This window comes from Oreochromis niloticus, linkage group LG15, assembly GCF_001858045.2.
Source record: "Oreochromis niloticus isolate F11D_XX linkage group LG15, O_niloticus_UMD_NMBU, whole genome shotgun sequence".
In the NCBI taxonomy this organism is placed as follows: domain Eukaryota; kingdom Metazoa; phylum Chordata; class Actinopteri; order Cichliformes; family Cichlidae; genus Oreochromis; species Oreochromis niloticus.
Window position 1 is genome coordinate 7093574 of NC_031980.2, and position 19576 is coordinate 7113149.

Sequence of the window (19576 nt, forward strand, 5' to 3'; positions counted from 1 at the left end):
GTGTTGTTGTTGTCCAGGTGTGAGAGGACAGAGTGCAGTGCAATGGAGACTGCATCCTCTGTGCTCCTGTTCTGGCGGTATGCGAATTGGTGGGGGTCCAGGGTGGGGGGGAGACAGGATTTGAAGTGTGCTAGGACCAGCTGCTCTAAGCACTTAGTGATGATGGGGGTGAGTGCTACTGGGTGGTAGTCATTGAGGCTAGATGGGTTGGAGTTTTTGGGTATTGGGACGATGGATGGTGGATTTGAAGCAGGCCGGTACCACAGCGTGGGCCAAGGACAGGTTGAATATGTCTGTCAGGACTCCTGCAAGCTCCCCAGAACACGCTCTGAGAACACGCCCGGGGATGCCATCAGGACCTGCAGCCTTGTGGACATTGATCCTGCTCAGCACCGCTCCTACATCGGTGGGGGAGAGAGTCAGAGGTTGGTGGTCTGGCGTCGTGTCTGTTTTGGTTGTGGTTGTGGGGTTCCCTCGTCAAAACGAGCATAAAAGTTGTTGAGCTCGTTGAGGAAGGAGACATCAGAGGATGCGGGGGAGGGTTTGGTGGTCCTGTAGTCTGTAATGGTCTGGAGTCCTTGCCACATGCGTCGGGGGTTGGAGTTGGAGAAGTGTTCTTCTACCTTCTTTTTGTAATGGTGTTTGGCTTTTTTGATGCCCTTTGATGACCTTGAAACAGACAAATGAAGAGACTGTCTGTTAACTTTTAAGTCCTGGTTGTTAAATTGCTTGACACCCATACAAATATATTTTTACAATCCAGTAAGCTGTGATGAAATATTGTCTATGAAAGGATGACATCTCATCGCTAATTATGCATATTTAGTGAACTGTCATACACATAAAATGACTGTGAGCCCAGGAAAATCACACTAAGCTGATTTCCTAGCATTGCTTTTTTCTCCATGTGCAAATCACTCATTGAGTCAGAGAGATCTAAACTTGCGTCCTACCAGATGTTTATAGTGCTTAACCAATTATATGCATAGTTTGGTCGAAATTGCCAAACCAAAGTCTCTGGTTTGGTTCCTCTGTATGATTTCCTTTCTTTGAACTTAAAGGGTGAAAGAGAGTGAGTGCCTAAAGCGAACACAGTCTAAACCAAATTGATTTATTGTTACATTTATTGGACTTCTTATGATTTATTTTATACTTTTTTTCAAGTACTTGTTATTTTATGGATTTTAAAATATAAATATAGTAATATGATATCCTATATTACACCCTGCTTTAGAATCATACCTGTGTCGAACTTCAAAATGATACACATTACTAAAAATGTGTCTTTGTTTCATTACACATTAATAAAACAAAGATTATGACCCAATAATATAATGCATGCTTTTGTACAATTAAGTAGGAATGTGACCCGAGCCATACTTTAATAACAGGTCAAAAGGCTAGTTTTGCAAAGCCATGCCACTTTTCATGTAAAACCATCCGTACGAGGGCAATTGAGCCTGAAAGTTGAGCTGTATTCTTGAACTCTGTGACACACCATTTAGAAAACCTGGAATTGTCCTTGGTCTTTTCCATCGACAGTATAAATAAAGGACGTAGCCACTATGACATCAACAGGTCGGCAGCAGACCATTTGAACTGAACTAGCAACCAACTTTGACAGCAGGGCTCAAGTCACTTTGCTATTCCGAACAATAAATAAATAATGGACTTTCATTGTACGCTTACAACCATCCACACACAGTACACTCGCAACGAAATGTAGTCACAGTTTTCTCTCTTAGATTGCAGAGGCAAAGCAGAATACAAACAGGAGAGATTGGTCTGGACCATTGAAACCCATCCATTCCGCCCTGTTGCTTTTTCCAGCTAGAGGTTAACTTATACAAATGAGAGGATTGAGTGATAATCCATCAGGATAGCTAACTTGGTTAGCAATCTGTATTCAAAGACTGTACAGGTGCAATGCAGTCGTATTGGCTAAGTCATTGTGAGTAGAGGACTACTAAATGACTAGAATTTCACTCACCAAAGCTGTAGCTTGCACTTTTCAAGCTGCACATCCAGTATAATATAACCAGCAAGTTGGCCAGGTTTATTTATAGATTCATTTTTCATTAATATTTTTAATCCTGCTGTAGGTACATACAGTTAACATGACACAGTGCTAGTTTCTAAACATCTACAGCAGTATTACTAATCAATTTAACACTGATGGGGATTATTTACACAATTTGCCAATAATATAGTTTCGTGTGTAAACAGCTGTTTTCAGCATTTTATTGTTTCTTTTACTAAAGTCATGGCTCTAAAAGAAAATCTCTCCACCATTCGCCCTACTTATATGATAGTAAATATTTAGTAGCGTACCAAATATTTATTTAACTATAGAAGCAACAAATTTTACAATTCTTCAGCCAGGAATGAGCGCAGAAAGGTGAAGATGTCCAGGAATAGTGCTGCAAGCTGCAAGAGGCTGTCAGCATATGTAAAAGAATAAAATATGGTAAAAACTTTTTTTTTAAACTAACAAAAAAATTGTGTGTTTTAATCTTGCCCAATTTGCCATGTTAAACAGTGGAGGAAATGTGAGGTTAAGACTGTAAATATGCTTTGTAATACTGTTAAACTGAACATTTTAACACTAGACTTTGTGGATCTGATCCATTTTGGAGCCTGCCTCTAGTACAGAGAACATCAAACTGATTTTACATAATGGACCAAACTGGCTTTTCTGTCTGTGTAAAGAACACTACACATTTAATCCCTTTAGATATCACAAAATAACAAGAAAGAAGTGTCATTTTACCAGTATCTCTCAGTTTTCTACATGCTATTGAAATACTGCGATGGTAAATGTAAGAAATCTGTCAGCACAAATCTTTGGGCTTAAACTGTAAGAAACAAATGTGTAAAATTACAGAAAATATTTCTGGCAGTATATTTCCCAGGCTGTGTTGTATTAAAAAATAGAGAGTTTGTTAAGAGAAAATGACCAATTTGTTCTTTATCAGCAGATAAAGCTGTAATATTTATCAAAATACAGTTAAAAAGTCCAAAATCTATACCCTTCTTCACATTTTCCAACTCTTCAGTGGGCCAGATTGCAATCTTTGCTGGGTGAGTGCTCTAGTGGCACTTAGTCATACTTCAGTTCTTGCCCCATTTCCATGTTGGCTTCATGTTTTGTTTTGTTTTGCTTTGTTTGGGGGGGCAGAAGTTACCTTTTGCACTTTTCCCCAACCAAATGTACCCATTTTACATGTTAATAGCCATATTACAATACTTTTTACCAGGGGCGATTCTAGGATCAGAGCTTTGGGGGTGCTGAGCACCCAGAGAGCTGCCCAGCCAGGCAAAATAAACTTTACACGTCACAATGAGACTTCTTCATTGTCTCTGTCAGTCCCTGCATCCTTAAATGTCTCCAGTTGTCCCAAGTTCCCTCTGACTGTCTCCTTGGTGCATTTAAACCCCTGTTCCTCCCTGTCCTCATCGTCTGTTGTCTTCATTTCCGTTATCAGTCATCATAATTTTACCATCTCTGTGTAAGTCTGCAAATTTCTTTCTTAAATCATATGATTCTTAAATTCAACAAGTCTCTCTGTGCCTGGGTCCTCGTCTCAAAACATGACATCACTGTTTAGTACATTTTAACACAATTTAATCCCCACATTTGAGAAAGAAAGGCAAAACACTTTTTTTGAAAAGTCTGTAACAAAACCATCAAATCTGATAAAGGTTATTTAAATGCTGCAAAAGAAGAATGGATTGGAATAAAAAAAAATACATATCCTAAACTTAATTACTGGGGGAAAATGATGAATGATGCTCATACTGAGTAAGAAGTAAACTGAGTGCATTTTTTGGACAGAGATTCACTTTTAATGTGTGTGTATAATATAATACAGATACATAAAAAACACTCCCAAAACAGAATAAGTTATTACAAATAAAAATCTTTACTGCAGATACTAATTTTACTAATTTAATAATACTAATTTTGTGTTGTAAGATTTATGAGTCATGCTTTCATAGTGGTACTTGGGAGAGCTTGACATTTTTCTCAGGTGGTGCACACTGTAAAAAGTTTGAGAAACATTGATAAGGTAAGTGTATGTGTGCTTTTGGAAAACATTTAAAGCTGCTGTACAGAATCTTTGAAACAAGCTTAAAACACTTTTAGAATATAAACAGAGCATCTGCTTCTCTTTACAGCTCCTCACTCCACCAGGGCTGTTTGGCACTTTCTGATACTGTACTGCGGCAGTCATACAGACAACTGGACGGTCCAAATGTTGGCCTACCTATTACTGGCTGAGGTTTTAGTAGAGTTGTGGCTGAACCACATAAAAATATATCATTAATTTTAATCTCCCCAATCAATGATAATGTTATGTTGGAATGTTGTTAAAGAGGGTCAAAAATGTTTCAACCCAGTTTGTTTTGCAGATTCTGTATAGCAGCTTTAATATAGGGAGGACACAACTTCCAGACTGTATGAGTAAAATCAGGTTTTTTTTCTTCGTCAGTTTAATAGTTTCTGTTGTGCCTGTCACTGTTCCCTGTCTGTTTTCTTACCTGGTTCTTCTTGACCTTGTACTTTCTCCTCACGTTCCCCTCTTTCCTCTCTCCCTCTTTGGACTGACAATCATACACAAATAGATTGTATTCAATTAGATGAAAAATTACATTAATATGAAAAAATACCATTAAGATCACTAACAAAAAGTCCTCTCTCAGTCTACTTTCAACCAAAAGGCAAATAACCAAACCACATGAACATCTAATAAAAGATATAAATATTGAAACACTGATCCAACATTATCCTTTATTGACGGATCATTTGTTCTTACACTTTTACCTGAATGTGGCTCCTGTTTTTGAAAAAACTTCCTTATATCCCTTATGAACCTGACTGTCTCTCTGTACACACACACACACACACACACACACACACACAACAGGAGTTATAAGGTTAATGGGCATTCAGTCAGTTAGCTAGTTAGTATCCATTTCAAACAGGACAGTGGTAACAACAGCAGACTACAGACAATTTTAAGTTTTAGATTTTCAATTGGCTATATACATGTCAGTGGGAGCAACTGGACGGTCAAATGTCGCTGATTTTACTACAGAGCAGGACGGATTGTAGGGTAGCAAACATCGTCGGAAAACATGTTTTCAACACTGGAGGTTACCTGGTGTAATGTTTTTCAGCTAAAAAGAAACATGTTATGACTCCTACCTAACTACATAAAGAGTAACTGCAGGTTAAATGCAGCTAATATGTCCTGTTTTAAGCCAGGCACTTACACCTCCGCTCCGCTGCGTCTCAGCCACTCTGGCAGCAACTGCGCTAGAGCCAGAGTAGGGGAGAGCCGAGCTGGAACAAACCATTTTGTGAGGGGGGGTGTTATCTATACTTTTGTTGTTAAAATGTTATGTCTCAACCAAGTACTGTATGGTTTTTATATTTTTAGCAGTGTGTCACACAGACAGCAAATATTGTCCAAAAAAAGTAAGAAATCTTTGGGGGTGCTTTGATTCATTTTGGGGGTGCTGAAGCACCCCCCAAAATGGGCTAAAATCGCCCCTGCTTTTTACAGTACTGCAGCATGACCAGATGTTAATGAAAGCATTCACGCTGACAGGATGTTTTTCTATTTAGGTACAGAGGCCAATTTAATGTTATTAGTAACACCTGAGTAAAAATGGCTTCTGTGACGCCCTGTGTAAAGTTTCGGTTAAGACACTTTTACTTGCTGCTTGTACAGAAAATAAATCAATCCGCCAGCAGCCAAGACACAGTAGTCTATTTGGCTCGTCTTCCGACATGTTTTTGTGTGTTAATACCTGTCTCAAGAGTTAAGACGGAAAGCTTTCATTAAATCTTCTCTCCTGCACAAACGTGACAGTATTCAGACAGGTTGACATTTATACGTTTATGCACTTTATCCGCCTGCTTCACCCCGACCCGCTGCTGGCACGCACACACTTGAGTTAATGACGTCAGTGCTCGTGGTCTGGTTTATGGAAACATCATAAGCAAACACGCCCGACATGAACTATGTTTCGTGTCTGTTTTAACCGTTATGTCCTGTAGAGGCACGACACACTTGGGGAAAAAATTTATTGAAAATAGTAAATAAACACGATGAGCAAAATAACCCTGCGTAACCATGGCAACTGTGTTTGTTGCCATTAGAGTGCAAAGAAACGACCTGTAGGGCTTTTTAGCTGTTATTTTAGCTAACAAGTAGTCGAAAAAACACGTTAATTTATTGAAAACGACTTTGTAAAAGCGTGTATCTGTTACATAATGGACTCAAATTCGTTGTATTATTCTTTGGAGCTCGTTGCCGGTAGTGGACATATTTTAACCCCCGAGCAAAGAACCGCCCTGGAGTCTTCCTTAGTGCTCCTGAAGAAAAACTACAAGTTCAGTCGAGTGTTGTTTTGGGGTAAAATATTAGGAATTAATGGGGTTTATTTTATTGCTCAGGGGAGAGGTGAAGATGAGATGAAAGACAAAAAGAACCTGTACAGGTAAGACATCCGCCTCAAGTGTCTTTTTTTAAATTTTTATTTTAACCACTGTACATTTATTTAACATCGTGAGAAATACCATTTGGCTGCTGTTTTGTCGTGTTAACTTCAGCTTGAATTGCATGGATTGGTTCCTACTTCCCCCTGCGTCAGACTCTATGATAGAGGAAGTGTCCAAAGCTACAAAGGGTCGCTTCATGGGAGACCCCTCATTTGTGTATGAACATCAAGAGATCCACAGGCAAGGAGAGGGAAATGAGCCTGTAAATGAGAAGGCAGTGGTAAGTGTGATCAGTGCCGTTTAGAAAGAAGGCAAGTTGAATTACAGGATGAAGTGTTTTCCTGTTCCAATAAGTGTTACTGCAGTGTTCGATGATGCAACGAATTCAAACAAGAATGTACATGCAACCAAATTGAACATAATGTAAACAAACAATCAAGACAAATGCCGAAGAGAGGTTTTTCACTGATTTTTTTTTCCTTCTTCTTTTTCTGGCTTATTTTGGTTACAGTGACAGTTTGTTCTTGGTTACAGATAACAGTAACTGAGGAAAAAAGACTGGCAGTGGCCGTTCATCAGATCGATGCAGAAGTGTCTGTGGTGCCTCGTGGTGCCTTCATCAAGAGTCCACGTGGTCTTGTCCAGCTCAACCGCAGCTTTGGTGGTAAATATGTATATACTATGAGGAAAATAACAATTTGATCCCCTTGCTTCACTTGACTTACAAAGAAATGAACAGTCACTTAATGATCTGAAGGCAGTTGGGAGGACAACAGTCATCAAGAACAGCTTTGGTAACGCAATACTCTGTAATGGATCGAAACCTTGCAGCACCTGCAAGGTTCCCCAAGTCAAGAAGGCACGTGACTGGCTCGTCTTAAGTTTTCCAGTCAACATCTTAATGGTAAATGGCCTGTATAGCGCTTTACTAGTCCCTAAGGACCCCAAAGCGCTTTACACATCCAGTCATCCACCCATTCACACACACACACATTCACACATTGTAGCTTACCATAGCCACCCTGGGGCGCACTTAGAGGTAAGGCTGCCAGACACTGGCGCCACCAGTGGGCAGTGGGTGAAGTGTCTTGCCCAAGGACACAACGACCGAGACTGTCCAAGCCGGGGCTAAAACTGGCAACCTTCCGATTACAAGGCGAACTCCCAACTCTTGAGCCACGATCGCCCCTGATTGAATGATTCAGAGATGGCTTTGGAGAAAGTGCTGTGGTCCTTTCCAGCCAAGAGATCCATGAAATAATTTTCTTGAAATCAGATCTATCATTAAAAGCTGCATATGTACAGATCCGGACTTTTGCCTACTAAAACACGTGCATTGTTTCTGTCATTCCTTTTCATGTTACTTTTGGGCCAACATAATGATGAACCTTCAAAACATCTTTTTTATATGGAGTGGACAAAATGACACGTTATTGCATTTATCAACAACACATACAGTATTTTGTAGTAAGTATCTTTTGTAAAACATAGGAAAAATTGTGTGATTTTTCTTCAGGTCTCTCTGAGGCAGAAGCAAGGAAGCTTGACAATTTCCTTCACTTAAGACAATCAAAAAATATGAAGAAGAAATCTATCCTGGACATGGGAGATTGGAACCCAGCAATGGACTATCTGGATGCACTCAGTGATGACATTCCTAAAGGTGACACTACAGAGCTTTATCTGTCCTGAACATGTCACATAATTTTTTCATTGCATAAATTCAACAGTGCAGGTCTTAAGATTTGTTTTTAACAAGTATTTCATTTTCTGCTAATTGCTCTTATTTTATAACTGATCTCTCAGCAGAATTGGGTCGGTAATTTGATGTTAACATGTGCTCCATTTCCCATGCTACATTACAAGGGGTGATTTTCACACAAAATGCTTGTGGTGATTCAGCTGATTGAAAACCATAAGGGTCTTCTTCCAAGTGGAAACAAATTGCATAATTTTACCAGTAAAACGGTGGGTCAAGTGAGGCTACCAATAAACACAAACCTCTAAAACCGTCTGACATTAACGTACCAGCCACATGGGAAGGATTTTTGGGAATATATGCTTAGAAGAATTTCCCTGTGTCTGCTTACCCAGAGTTTATATGCTTTGGTCTGACACTCAGGCTTTTTGGATTTGGAATATCTGGGCTTTGAGTACAGGATTTAGTGCACATTAATTTGATTTTGGCCTTCTACCATAAACAATTCCTAAGGGGAGAGAGGAAAATGAAAACCAGGAGAGAAACCAGTAAAACAGGACCACCAAAAACCAAACTGATGTTGCATGATTAATGGAATTTTCTCACATTTGGATGGGAGTCAAACTCAAACCATAATATCGTCTACAGACTACTACCATCTATCATTATGTGGCAATGTAGCAGAAAGCATGACATGATAATCCTGGTTGCACATTATTGGAAAAAAAAACTATCACACCCAGCAGGAAAACATCAACAGTGAACACTGTGCAAAGAATAATGTGAAATCAGACATGCAAAGTCATGTCTACGAGGTTAGCGACTGGATACGCTCCAGACCAGAGTGAATGTAAAGAGTGAGTGTCTGGATTTAACAGGGTGTGTGAGAGAGAGAGAGAGAAAAAAAAAAGTGTAGCACCCTTAACCGAACATGCAGCAGATGTCTGACAGAGAGCTTCCACATGTGTACAAGTTGGTGTGTGTTCTTTGTGTTGATGCGGATGTCAGCTGCATCATGTCTAAAGCAGACAGCACACAGCTGTTTCAGTGCCACGCTCACTGCAGCGGATTGCATGTTCCTGCCTGAAAGGATAAAGAGTTAACATTTCTTAACGGGACACTGGGGGAAAAACAGGATCATGTATCTCCACCAAAAGACAGGTGCTTTCCTCTGAGACCCTAAGCTGGGCTCTCCCCCTTTTCCTTAACCATCCCACAAACCGCTTCCAGCTCCTGATTTACGTTTGTTTCTCCTCCTGCTACGCACATTACATGCTGTTGACGTGGGGTTTTTTTACTTTTAGTTGCATCATATTTTGAAATTAAATCCAGAAACGGGAAAGTTGCAACTTTTTTTAAAAATTGGCCTTTAAACTCTTTTATGTAATCACATGTTTTCATAGTAGCAGGTCCAATTAAATTATTGTTTTCAATTCCCTAGGTTCTTGGCGTTCATGGTCACACCCCAAACATACTTGGCAAACGGGTTAGACTATAGACATCAAAAGCACAAAAGCATGATTCATTGGTGTATCCTCTGGCTGAATAGTGTAAGATTTCCAAAGATTAGTGTTTAGCCTTTATTTCAGCTCAGCTTCACGGTTCAGTTGGAGAACATAATTTAGCAGCGTCCTGTTTTTACTATTAACTGTTTACAAGTCTTGTGTGTTTGTGTTTAGGATCTTGGAGTCTTCAGTTTGAGTTCGCAAGAAAAGTGTGTGTGCTTCGCAGCCTGCTGTGGCTCGGCCTGACCTTCTACCACGTGCCAATGACACCACAGCATGGATACATCTACATAGGTGACGGGACCAAGAATTTGGACCTTCCTTTCATGCTATAAAAGCTTTTTTCAAGCTGGATACTCTCAGTAATTCACAAAACCAAAATCTGCTAAGATCTTGTATTATAAAACAAATAAAACTAGGTTGGTACAGTCAGTTTAGTGTCTACAGACTTTTTGTTGTATTTACTTCCAATTCACAAAAGCCGTGCCTACACAGTAAACACATGTTGAGAGGCAGAGTAAACACACATATTTTATTTGCACATCTGTGTTGCATTGAGTTTACACACTCACCATACCACCTACTTTGAAACTGTAACACTGATCAGGTTGTTGCTTGCATTAAGTTGTCAGCAGGTTTCCTTCAAGAGTCTTTTTCTTTTGAAAAGCAACAGTCAGAATAGATGGTGTCGGGTGGGTCTGAGTGTGATTCTTTAAAAGAGTGACTCAGCTTAATAAACAAAAGTTAGAATAAACACAGATGGATGAAGCTTTTAGGAATTGTTTCCCCCCTTCTCAGAACTGTATGACAACGGTCAAGGTTAACAGTCAGGGATATGGTGGTTTCATCCCTGAATAAATGGGCCCACCCACTTTCCTCCAGTTGTACCAATCTGTCAGGCTTTTTGGTCCTTCAGTGTTTTATGTACAAGGGCTTGACACCATAACGCACATTGTTCTTTAGTATTGGGTGGCCAACAGGCATGCGCTTCTTACACCATTTCAGTCCAGTTTTATAGATGGGTTTCACTGAGTCGATGGACCAGCGAGTTAGGTATCTGCACAACAAACAGAGATGCAGGGGAAATATTAACTGCACTGCACTGGATACAAATGCTGAAAAAAAGCATACACAAACATAGATACATGTGTCACCTGTTAAGTTTGGGCTTGGGTCTCTTTGGGACGTGGCCATCTGGAAGTTTGGGTTTATGGTCAGGAAGCAGACCTTGAACACACAAAATAACAAGATGCATTTATTGACTTCAATTTCTCAGTACTTGTATTAAAAAAAATAAATACTGTTGCAAACTCTCAAAAGACAGTTATAAAGACATAATGTACCGATGACACATTAAGATTTACTTCTCACTGTCATTACAGTCACCAAATTACTGCTCAGTTTTCATTTAATGTAATGTTACAGCTGACAGTGTTTATCATCTGTGTAGAAGATGATAAACACATGAAGCAGACAAATCCAGGTTGTTCTATAATGAATAAAAGACTTGAGGAACAAACAAGAACAAGTTTACAACCCTACTATCATGTCTTGGTCCAGGTTACACAATGTTTTGTCTTTAGGCAGTGTCAAATTCAAACCTTTCATATCCACAAACCTTTCACAACAAGCTGGGATGCTTTGTAAAATGAAGGTATAAACAGAGCACAAAAGTTTGAAAAATTATTTGTGCTTGATTTTAAAAAGTACAAAGAAAATGCAGTGTACTGCCAAAAGTATTCGCTTGTCTGCTTTCACACACATATGAACTCGAGAGATATCTCATTCTTAATCCATAGGCGTTAATATGACGTCGGCCTAACCTTTGCAGCTATAACAGCTTCAACTATTCTCGGAAAGCTTTCCACAAGGTTTAAGAGTGTTTATGGGAATTTTGGGGCATTTCTTCCAGAAGCACATTTGTGAGGTCAAACACTGATGTTTCACGACCAGGCCTGACTCACAGTCTCCACTCTAATCCCAAAGGTGTTCTGTCGGGTGAGGTCAGGATTCTGCGCAGGCCAGTCAAGTTCTTCCACACTAAACTCACTCATCCATTTCTTTTTAGACATTGCTTTGTCACTGGTGAGCAGTCATGTTGGACCAGAAGGGGTCAAACCCAAACTGATCCCACAAAGTTGGGAGAGGGAAATTGTCCAAAATGTCTTGGGATGCTGAAACATCAAGAGTTTCTCTCACTGGAACTAAGGGTGCAAGCCCAACTCCTGAAAAACAACCCCCACACCATAATCCCCCCTCCACCAAACTTTACACTTGGCACAATGGAGTCACCCAAGTACTGGTTTCATGACAAACACCAAACCCAGACTCGTCCATCGGATTGCCAGACAGCATGGTGATGTAAGGCTTGGATGCAGCTGCTCGGCCATGAAAACGCACTCCATGAACCTCTCTACGCGCCGCTCTTGAGCTAATCTGAAGGCCACATGAGGCTTGGAGGTCTGTAGTGAGTACTCTGCAGAAAGTTGTTTTGACCTCAGTGCAGTAAGTGCCTTAGCATCCCGTAACCCCACTCTAATTTTACATGGCCTATCGGTTCATATCTGATTTGCTGTCGTTCCAAATCACTTCCACTTTATTATAATAATACTAACTGTGGAATATTTAGTAGAGAGGAAATTTCATGACTAGACTTGTTTTTAAAACAACTCATCCACCTGAATACTGGAGTTAAGGACACAGTTGTGTTTGTTGACATAGGCAGCTAGAGCCATTCAGTGTCTGCTAGGCTCCCCCTCCAATAACAGGACTCCCTGAACTGCAACTCTCTGCTGTCCTTTAATGGAATTACCAACAAACATTATATAGTAATGCATGTTGCTAGTATTCATCCATATAAGGTAACTGATAGCTCTGAAAAATAGTGGGTAGCATCACAATGACTATGTCAATGTTTTATATTAAAACAGGAAAAATGTTGGAAGGGTCCAACAGGTGGAATATCTCACTCATTAGGAATTCATTAGATTCATTAGCAACAAGTCAGCATAATGACTGGGCGTAAAAAATGCACATAAATCTGTAGGAGAAAGACTTAGAGGGGTTTCACAATTGTGTACTCAGGTGAAATCTCTCAAAGCAAGAGAAAAAGCCAAGAATTAACTATGCTGTGATCTTCTGGCCCTCGTGTGTGTTTAATGCAGCAGAAATACTCTGATGGGCTCAGGAAAAGTATGAAAATCATGATCAGTGTACACAGTTTGTTCCCCTGCCGTGCTTAAAAAAATGACTGACTGCCAAACACTGAATTCCTTTGTTTATTGTGACCTGTTTTGCAAGTGCTGCATTACTGCACCAACATTATAATCAATTCATTCCTGTTTGGCCTCTTAAAATGTCTTTATATAACTGTTATGTTACATTTGTTACAATTTGCTGCCCTCTTGGCTACATCACTTTTGAAAAAGACCATTTTTATTGTCAAACATTTTTTACCTTGCTAAATAAAGGACATATAAAAGTCACTCTGCTGAACCCAAGCTCAATAAAAATAGACTCAGACAAAGTGGCTATTAATCTTTGTGTTTATTTTATCTGAGTAAACTAAAGAACCCACTTGCAGGTGGAAAGAAAGTACAAGGAGGCTTCATGATATATGACACGTGTCTAGAGCTGTGGAGGTGCTATCGATGGGTAACTTGAAAACTTAAAGCACAACAGCAGGACTTCCACTGACCTGCTCTGTGAGCCATCTGCACACAAATGGCAATCTTGCGGTGCTCTTCTGGACAGAGACCAGTGACTCTCCTGGGCAACATCCCTCCATCTGACCTGATGAACTGACTGAGCAACAAGACATCCTGGGAAGGGAAAAATACAAAAAAAAGAAAAGAAAGAAAATCAGGCTAATGCACTAAAATTAATAATAATGTCACTAATAACAGTGAAAGTATTTACTGTGTAGTTGTATTTGTTCTGCAGATTCCATCTGTAGATTGGACACTTGGCTGTGGGATTTGGAGGCTGTGGTCCGACTGGAACTTCCAGAATTTGTCCTTCAATCTAACATGAAAATAAGAGATATGACAGTTACTTTATCAAAATCAAAGCATTTTTATTATACTAATAGCATATGTTATTTATTTACAAGTGCGGAATAAAACTCCTCAACTCCAACATGGTCTCTCACTGCTGGTTACAGAGTTTATTACGTATTTATATTAGGCCTTATTAAAATACATCAAAATATTTTGTGTAATTATCCAAAACAGTGATGATTCAAAACCAGTTATGCAATTATTTAACTTCACAACAATGAAATTTTGAATAGTTCTGAACTTTACTTACATTTGTTGTTTTACCATCTTGCTTCTCCAACACTGCAACAGACATTATGAAACATCAGACTTTACGTTACGTTTTAATTTTGCAGTTGAATTTCACTAATTCATGTATTAAATGTTGTTTTATTCCAAAGTAGGACGCTATGAGGCTGGAGCCCAGGGTGATAGGTTCTAGTACACCCTGGACAGTCTGTCGCAGGGCTAACACAGAGATACAGACCACCACTCAGTCATTGTGAGGTGACAGTGCCAACTACTGCATAGTGGAAACAAAAGTGGTTTCCACACTGACATTGTAACTGACAATAAAAATCCTAGATTCGAGTTTTATTAGTCTGTACTTGCAGATATAAACAGGGCTTTTTCCATTTTACTCAACAATCAATATTACTCGTTCAACTACTAACTCCAAAACTATTAACAGAATTGATCTTTCAAACTATTTTCATTAACTGTTAAAGCTATTCCTGTAGCTTTAACACATCTGGTTAAAGCTACAGAAATTTGCATTTCTTGATTCTAAGGTGATTCTAAGGTGAGAACAGATGACTACAACTTCTTACAATGCAATATTAAAATCTTTACATTACTAGTTTCAAAGTAATATTTTCCTCCGTTTGATCCGTCTTAGGTCTACCAAATTCAAACTAGATATCTATAATTTCCTTTAATTTCGAAAATGAAAGAAGTTCATTCATTTTAACTAACATAAAGTTAGTTGTTAAAAATGAACCACTAATCTTTATATTAATGCATATTATATAATATTTATGCACGTGCTGAATTCTGTCAAAAAGACAATTTTGTGAAATAATCATGACACAGAGTTGATCTGTAGTTGGTTTTGATGAATGTAGTACCTGTATTAGAATATGTTGTTAGGCTTAGTGTTTTCGATTTTGGTAAAATGTGGATTTTTCAACGTTGCCGCAAGCTTACTGGCATTTTAAAATTATTTTAATGGTTTCTATAACTTTGTTAGAAAGCTGAAAAAAGAAGCGCCTTAAAGGTTTCAGAAGTTCTTGCAGTGCATAAAGCATAAGCCTCAGGAAAGTTAACTGAAAAGTCAACACCTGCAGACGCCGCCGACTGATGTGTCATGCAGATGTGGTCGTCATCATTTAACGGTTCTAATGTATTGTTTCTTTATTGGAAAACACAACAGGAGAATAGCGTGTCCTTTAAGTGATAGGAAATGAAACACATGCGGTGTATTTAGGAAAACATGCTAGTTATCCCACCGACAGGCTAAAGCTGTAACGTTTGCACACAAGTCTCACCTTGACGAATCCCCCTTTTCTGGATAGTTAAAGCAGTAAGCTGCGGAACATTTATCGTCCTTAAAGAACTCAAGTTGGTGCCTCTGGATTCAACTTTTAAGCCCGCAAATGAGGTCCAGAGAGACCTGAACACACTGCGGGCTGCCATGTTTAATTCTTGACCTTCTCCTTCGTTCCTTCCTGTCTGTTAATCTCGCGAGAATAAAAGAGCGACACCGATGGCGAAAACCGCTTATTACATCTAAGATGGACAAAAAAAGGGAAAATCCCACAGGTTACACAACTACAGAAACATTATTGAACATTTTTGTTCCCATGTTCGTGTATGACATTTGTTCGTTTTAATTGTTTTAATAACTGACTTAAAAAAGCTGTATATGTTGTTACTTTTGGATAACCTTGTTGTTTTTTAATAAGCAACTTTTATAAAAGCTTTATATCCAAAAGTAAATTAATTTTCAAGTCCAATGAGATTAATTCATAGATTTATGAACCTTCATGAAAAGTAAGCCTATAGCCTCAAAGGATGACAAAATGCAATCTGAGATTGAAATCTAATAGATTAACCCACAAACAACACAGCAGCAGAATATCAGGCAAAATTAAACACAAGAGAAAAATCAATAAAGACATGCCACGCTGATATGTATGCAATTTATCTAATACACAGGAGAAAACCAGCAAAACGGGGCAGCGTGCTTCAGAGATATTTTTTTAACCCAGAGAGAGGCCGAGTATAACAGTACAAGTCAATTGCCTTCAAGGAAGATTTAAACTCAATGTTCCAGAGGAAGGAAAAATAACGCCTAGTCTAAACCACATCATGTGTTTTGGGATCCCCTCAATGCTTTTATCCTTTTGATGTTGTTTTTTAGATTTTTAGAGATAGGGCCATCTCTATCCAAGCCGCACTCATCAGATGTAGAAGTATGAGAGACACCAACACAAGTATTGTACAGAACATGCAAAACATTTTGAGCAGAAAGCAGAAGATACAGGTAGACTGTATGGGGACAGATAAAGAGGAAGATAAAGTATCTGATGTTTGATAACGTTAGCATCTGAACACTATGCCATTGTCCATTTTTCTTTCTTTCTTTCTTTCTTTTTTTTTTTTTGCTGTTTTCTAAGCATTATCTCTAGGCTTTATCTGTTTTCCAAAAAAAGACCTTTATGAAACCCTTAACTGCTCCTACATCATGAGATAAGTTAAAAAAAAAAAAACTTTCCTCATTGTAAGTTCTAGCTTTCAAGGCAAGCTAGTAATAAGTGTTACATAAAAAAAAATCAGCTTGTCTTAAATGCACATTTTCTCTATTAAAATGTTTCTTCTTATTATTATTTACTTATAGGTTTGTCTTAGAGAGGTCAAAATAACCCAACGAATGACAAATTAGTTCTGACCACTAGAAGTCAGGTCCTTGGTTGAACAATCCAAGCATATGTCACCTTTGTGATAACTCAGAAGATCGATGTTGAGTGTTCAAATTTTTTAAAAAAAAGAAAAAAGCAAAGAACAACAGGTGTGGTGAAAGGTACACTACCAGTCAAAAGTTTGGACACACCTCATTTAATGTTTGTTTTATTTCCTATTATTTTTACTACTTCCTATGTTGTAGGTTCATACTGAAGACATCAAATATGTGAAGCAAGATATATGGAATAATGTAGCAAAGAAAAAATGCTAAATAACTCTAAATATATCTTATATTTTAGATTCCTCAAACTAGCCACCCTTTGCTTTGTTGACAGCCCTGTAAACTCTTGGCCTTCTCTCAATGAGCTTCATGATGTAGTCATCAGAAATGGTGCCCTGTCGGGGTAGAATTTGTAGAATTTCTTGGCTTACTATGGGGTTGGAAGCATCAGCTATTTGACAACTGTTAAAATTCATATTATGGCAAGAACTAATCAGCTAAAGAGAAACAACAGTGTATCCTTACTTTAACAGCTGAAGGTCAGTCAGTCCAGAAAACTGCTAAAACTTTAAATGTGTCCCCAAGTGCAGTTGCAAAAACCATCATGCGCTACGGCAAAACTGACTCGTATCAGGACTGCCCCAGGAAAGGAAGACCAAGAGTCACCTCTGCTGCTGAGGTGAAATTCATCCGAGTCACCAGCCTCAGGAATCGCAAAATTAACATCACCTCAGATTAGAGCCCAGATAAATGTCTACATGACATGTCTACATCAACTGTTCAGAGGAGACTGCACAAATCAGACCTTTGGGTTCAAGTGGCTGCAGAAACACAAGAAATGGTCATTAGACCAGTGGTAATCTGTGCTTTTGCCTGACAAGTCCAAATTTGAGATCTTTGGTTCCACCCGTCGTGTTTTTGTGTGTTGCAGAAAAGGTAAATGGATCATCTCTACATGCATGGTTCCCACCGTGAAGCATGGAGGAGGAGGTGTGATGGTGTGGGTGTTTTGCTGCTGAAACTGTTGGGAATTTATTCAAAATTGAAGGCACACTGAACCAGCATGTCTACCACAGCCACTGCAGTGACACGCCATCCCATCCCATCTGGTTTGCAACTAAATGCAAACCAGATGGGTTATTTTTCAACAGGATAATGAGCCTGAACGCACCTCTAGGCTGTGTAAGGGCTATTTGACCAAGAAGGCGAGTGATGATGTGCTGAGCCAGATGGCCTGGCCACCTGGTCACCTGACTTACACCCAAACGAGATGGTGACTGTTGGCAAACCATTTCAGGTGACGACCTCATGAAGCTCATGGAAAGAATGCCAAGAGTGTGGAAAGCAGTAATCTAAGCAAAGGATGGCTATTTTGAAGAATCTAAAATATAAAACATGTTTTGAGTTATTTCACACTTTTTGTTTACTACAAAATTCCGTATTCCGTAATTCCTTCACTGAGAATCTACAATGTAAATAGTCGTGAAAACAAAGAAAAACCATTGAATGAGAAGGTGTGTCCAAACATTTGACTGGAAGTGTAAGTGACAGTGAAAGTGTGAGTGTAAGTGTGCGTGTTGGCTTTATTGTGCACTGTGTGTAACTTTTGTCTGACTGATGTGATTTGTGAACTTAAGTTACCAATTCTAAACTTAATTAAATCAGGTGTTACAATTTGACATTATATAATTAAATTGTTCCAACAGGTCTCTTTTTTCAGTGCATTACTTTTTATGGTCACTTCTGCCATCTTGCATTGTGAACTCGAAGCTGGTGAAGCTGCTCCAATTTCCGGACTTGAAAATCTGAGGGGGCATTCAAGTCATTCTGACTGGGAACTTGGAAATTTTGATGTCTGACTTCATGTGAAGTGCATTAACAGGCTCCTGCCATGATCAGTAAATGCCAAGCCTGGCACTTCCACAGTCTTGCAATGCGTCATCCTGTTTTGGTCAGTAACTGTTGTTCTTGGGTTAACCAGCACCAAACTATTCTTGAGTCAGCCGAGGCTAAATCTGTATCACTAAGTAAGCCAGGCCACTATTCCCACTGAGTTTGTCATTGCCTCTCACCATCACAAATGAGTCCTCATTCTGACCTATCATGAATCAGAAGTGACTGTCTAATTCAGCCAAAAAAGTCAGCCAATGTCTCATTGCCCCTTGAGTTGGTCATCTTTGATGTACCTTGGTCAGAGACGACTAATGTCTCACAGTTGGGCTACAGTTCCTGTGCCTCAGACTTGGCTGACCTGCCAAATATTCCCCAGAGGTGTCCACCTCCGTCGACCCTGCATCCTGTATCTGAATCAGTTTTCCAATCTCTACACCCCTAAGTCCGCCTGTTGTCATCAACCCCCTGCCAAGGACAGAGCCTGAGGAGCAGGTCTGCTCTGTCTGCGAGGCACTATAGGGTGGGTAGTTTCCAGCCTTCTGGTTATTTAGCATTCTGCCCTGACCTCCAGTCTCCCCTCTGACAACTTCCCTTCCTCGGAGGGTCTCTGCCTTATGAGGGTTTTTGATTCCTATCCAGCCTCTAGAGGTTTTCTGTCCTCACCACCCTCCACTTGCCTTGGTCCTGAAAGGTAGTGTAGACCGTGACCACATTTCACTGCCAATTTGCACAAACTTCTGGCCATCCTTCATATGATCCCCCAAGACTTTGGACTCTTTACATGGGACATCTTAGTGTCCTCCCTTAGGGGCACTATCTTGGTTTTGAGTTTTTCTATTATTTATTTTGAAAGATCACTCTTCTTATGTATCAGTTTTCTTACTTCCTTTCTTTATTTGTGTGTTGTTTTGTTCTTGTTGCCTTCTCCAGCCTCATTCCACTGTTGCTATGCAAGATGTTTAAAAT

General features: G+C 39.3%; 2 protein-coding genes across 2 annotated transcripts; one reads left to right on the forward strand and one right to left on the reverse strand.

The window, feature by feature from the left end:
* The first annotated feature begins 5971 nt into the window (after positions 1-5971).
* rsph9 (radial spoke head component 9) lies at positions 5972-10147 on the forward strand. Its single transcript, XM_003440835.5, has 5 exons — positions 5972-6510; positions 6623-6791; positions 7046-7175; positions 8028-8174; positions 9890-10147. Exons 1-5 carry the CDS (start codon positions 6284-6286, stop codon positions 10048-10050), a joined length of 834 nt encoding a protein of 277 aa, XP_003440883.1. The 5' UTR covers positions 5972-6283; the 3' UTR covers positions 10051-10147.
* An 86-nt stretch (positions 10148-10233) lies between these two features.
* mrps18a (mitochondrial ribosomal protein S18A) lies at positions 10234-15494 on the reverse strand. The gene is made up of 6 exons (XM_003440829.5): positions 15300-15494; positions 14024-14055; positions 13634-13738; positions 13413-13536; positions 10870-10942; positions 10234-10772 (listed from the first exon to the last, which is right to left on the reverse strand). Exons 1-6 carry the CDS (start codon positions 15445-15447, stop codon positions 10628-10630), a joined length of 627 nt encoding a protein of 208 aa, XP_003440877.1. The 5' UTR covers positions 15448-15494; the 3' UTR covers positions 10234-10627.
* Between the last annotated feature and the right edge of the window lie 4082 nt (positions 15495-19576).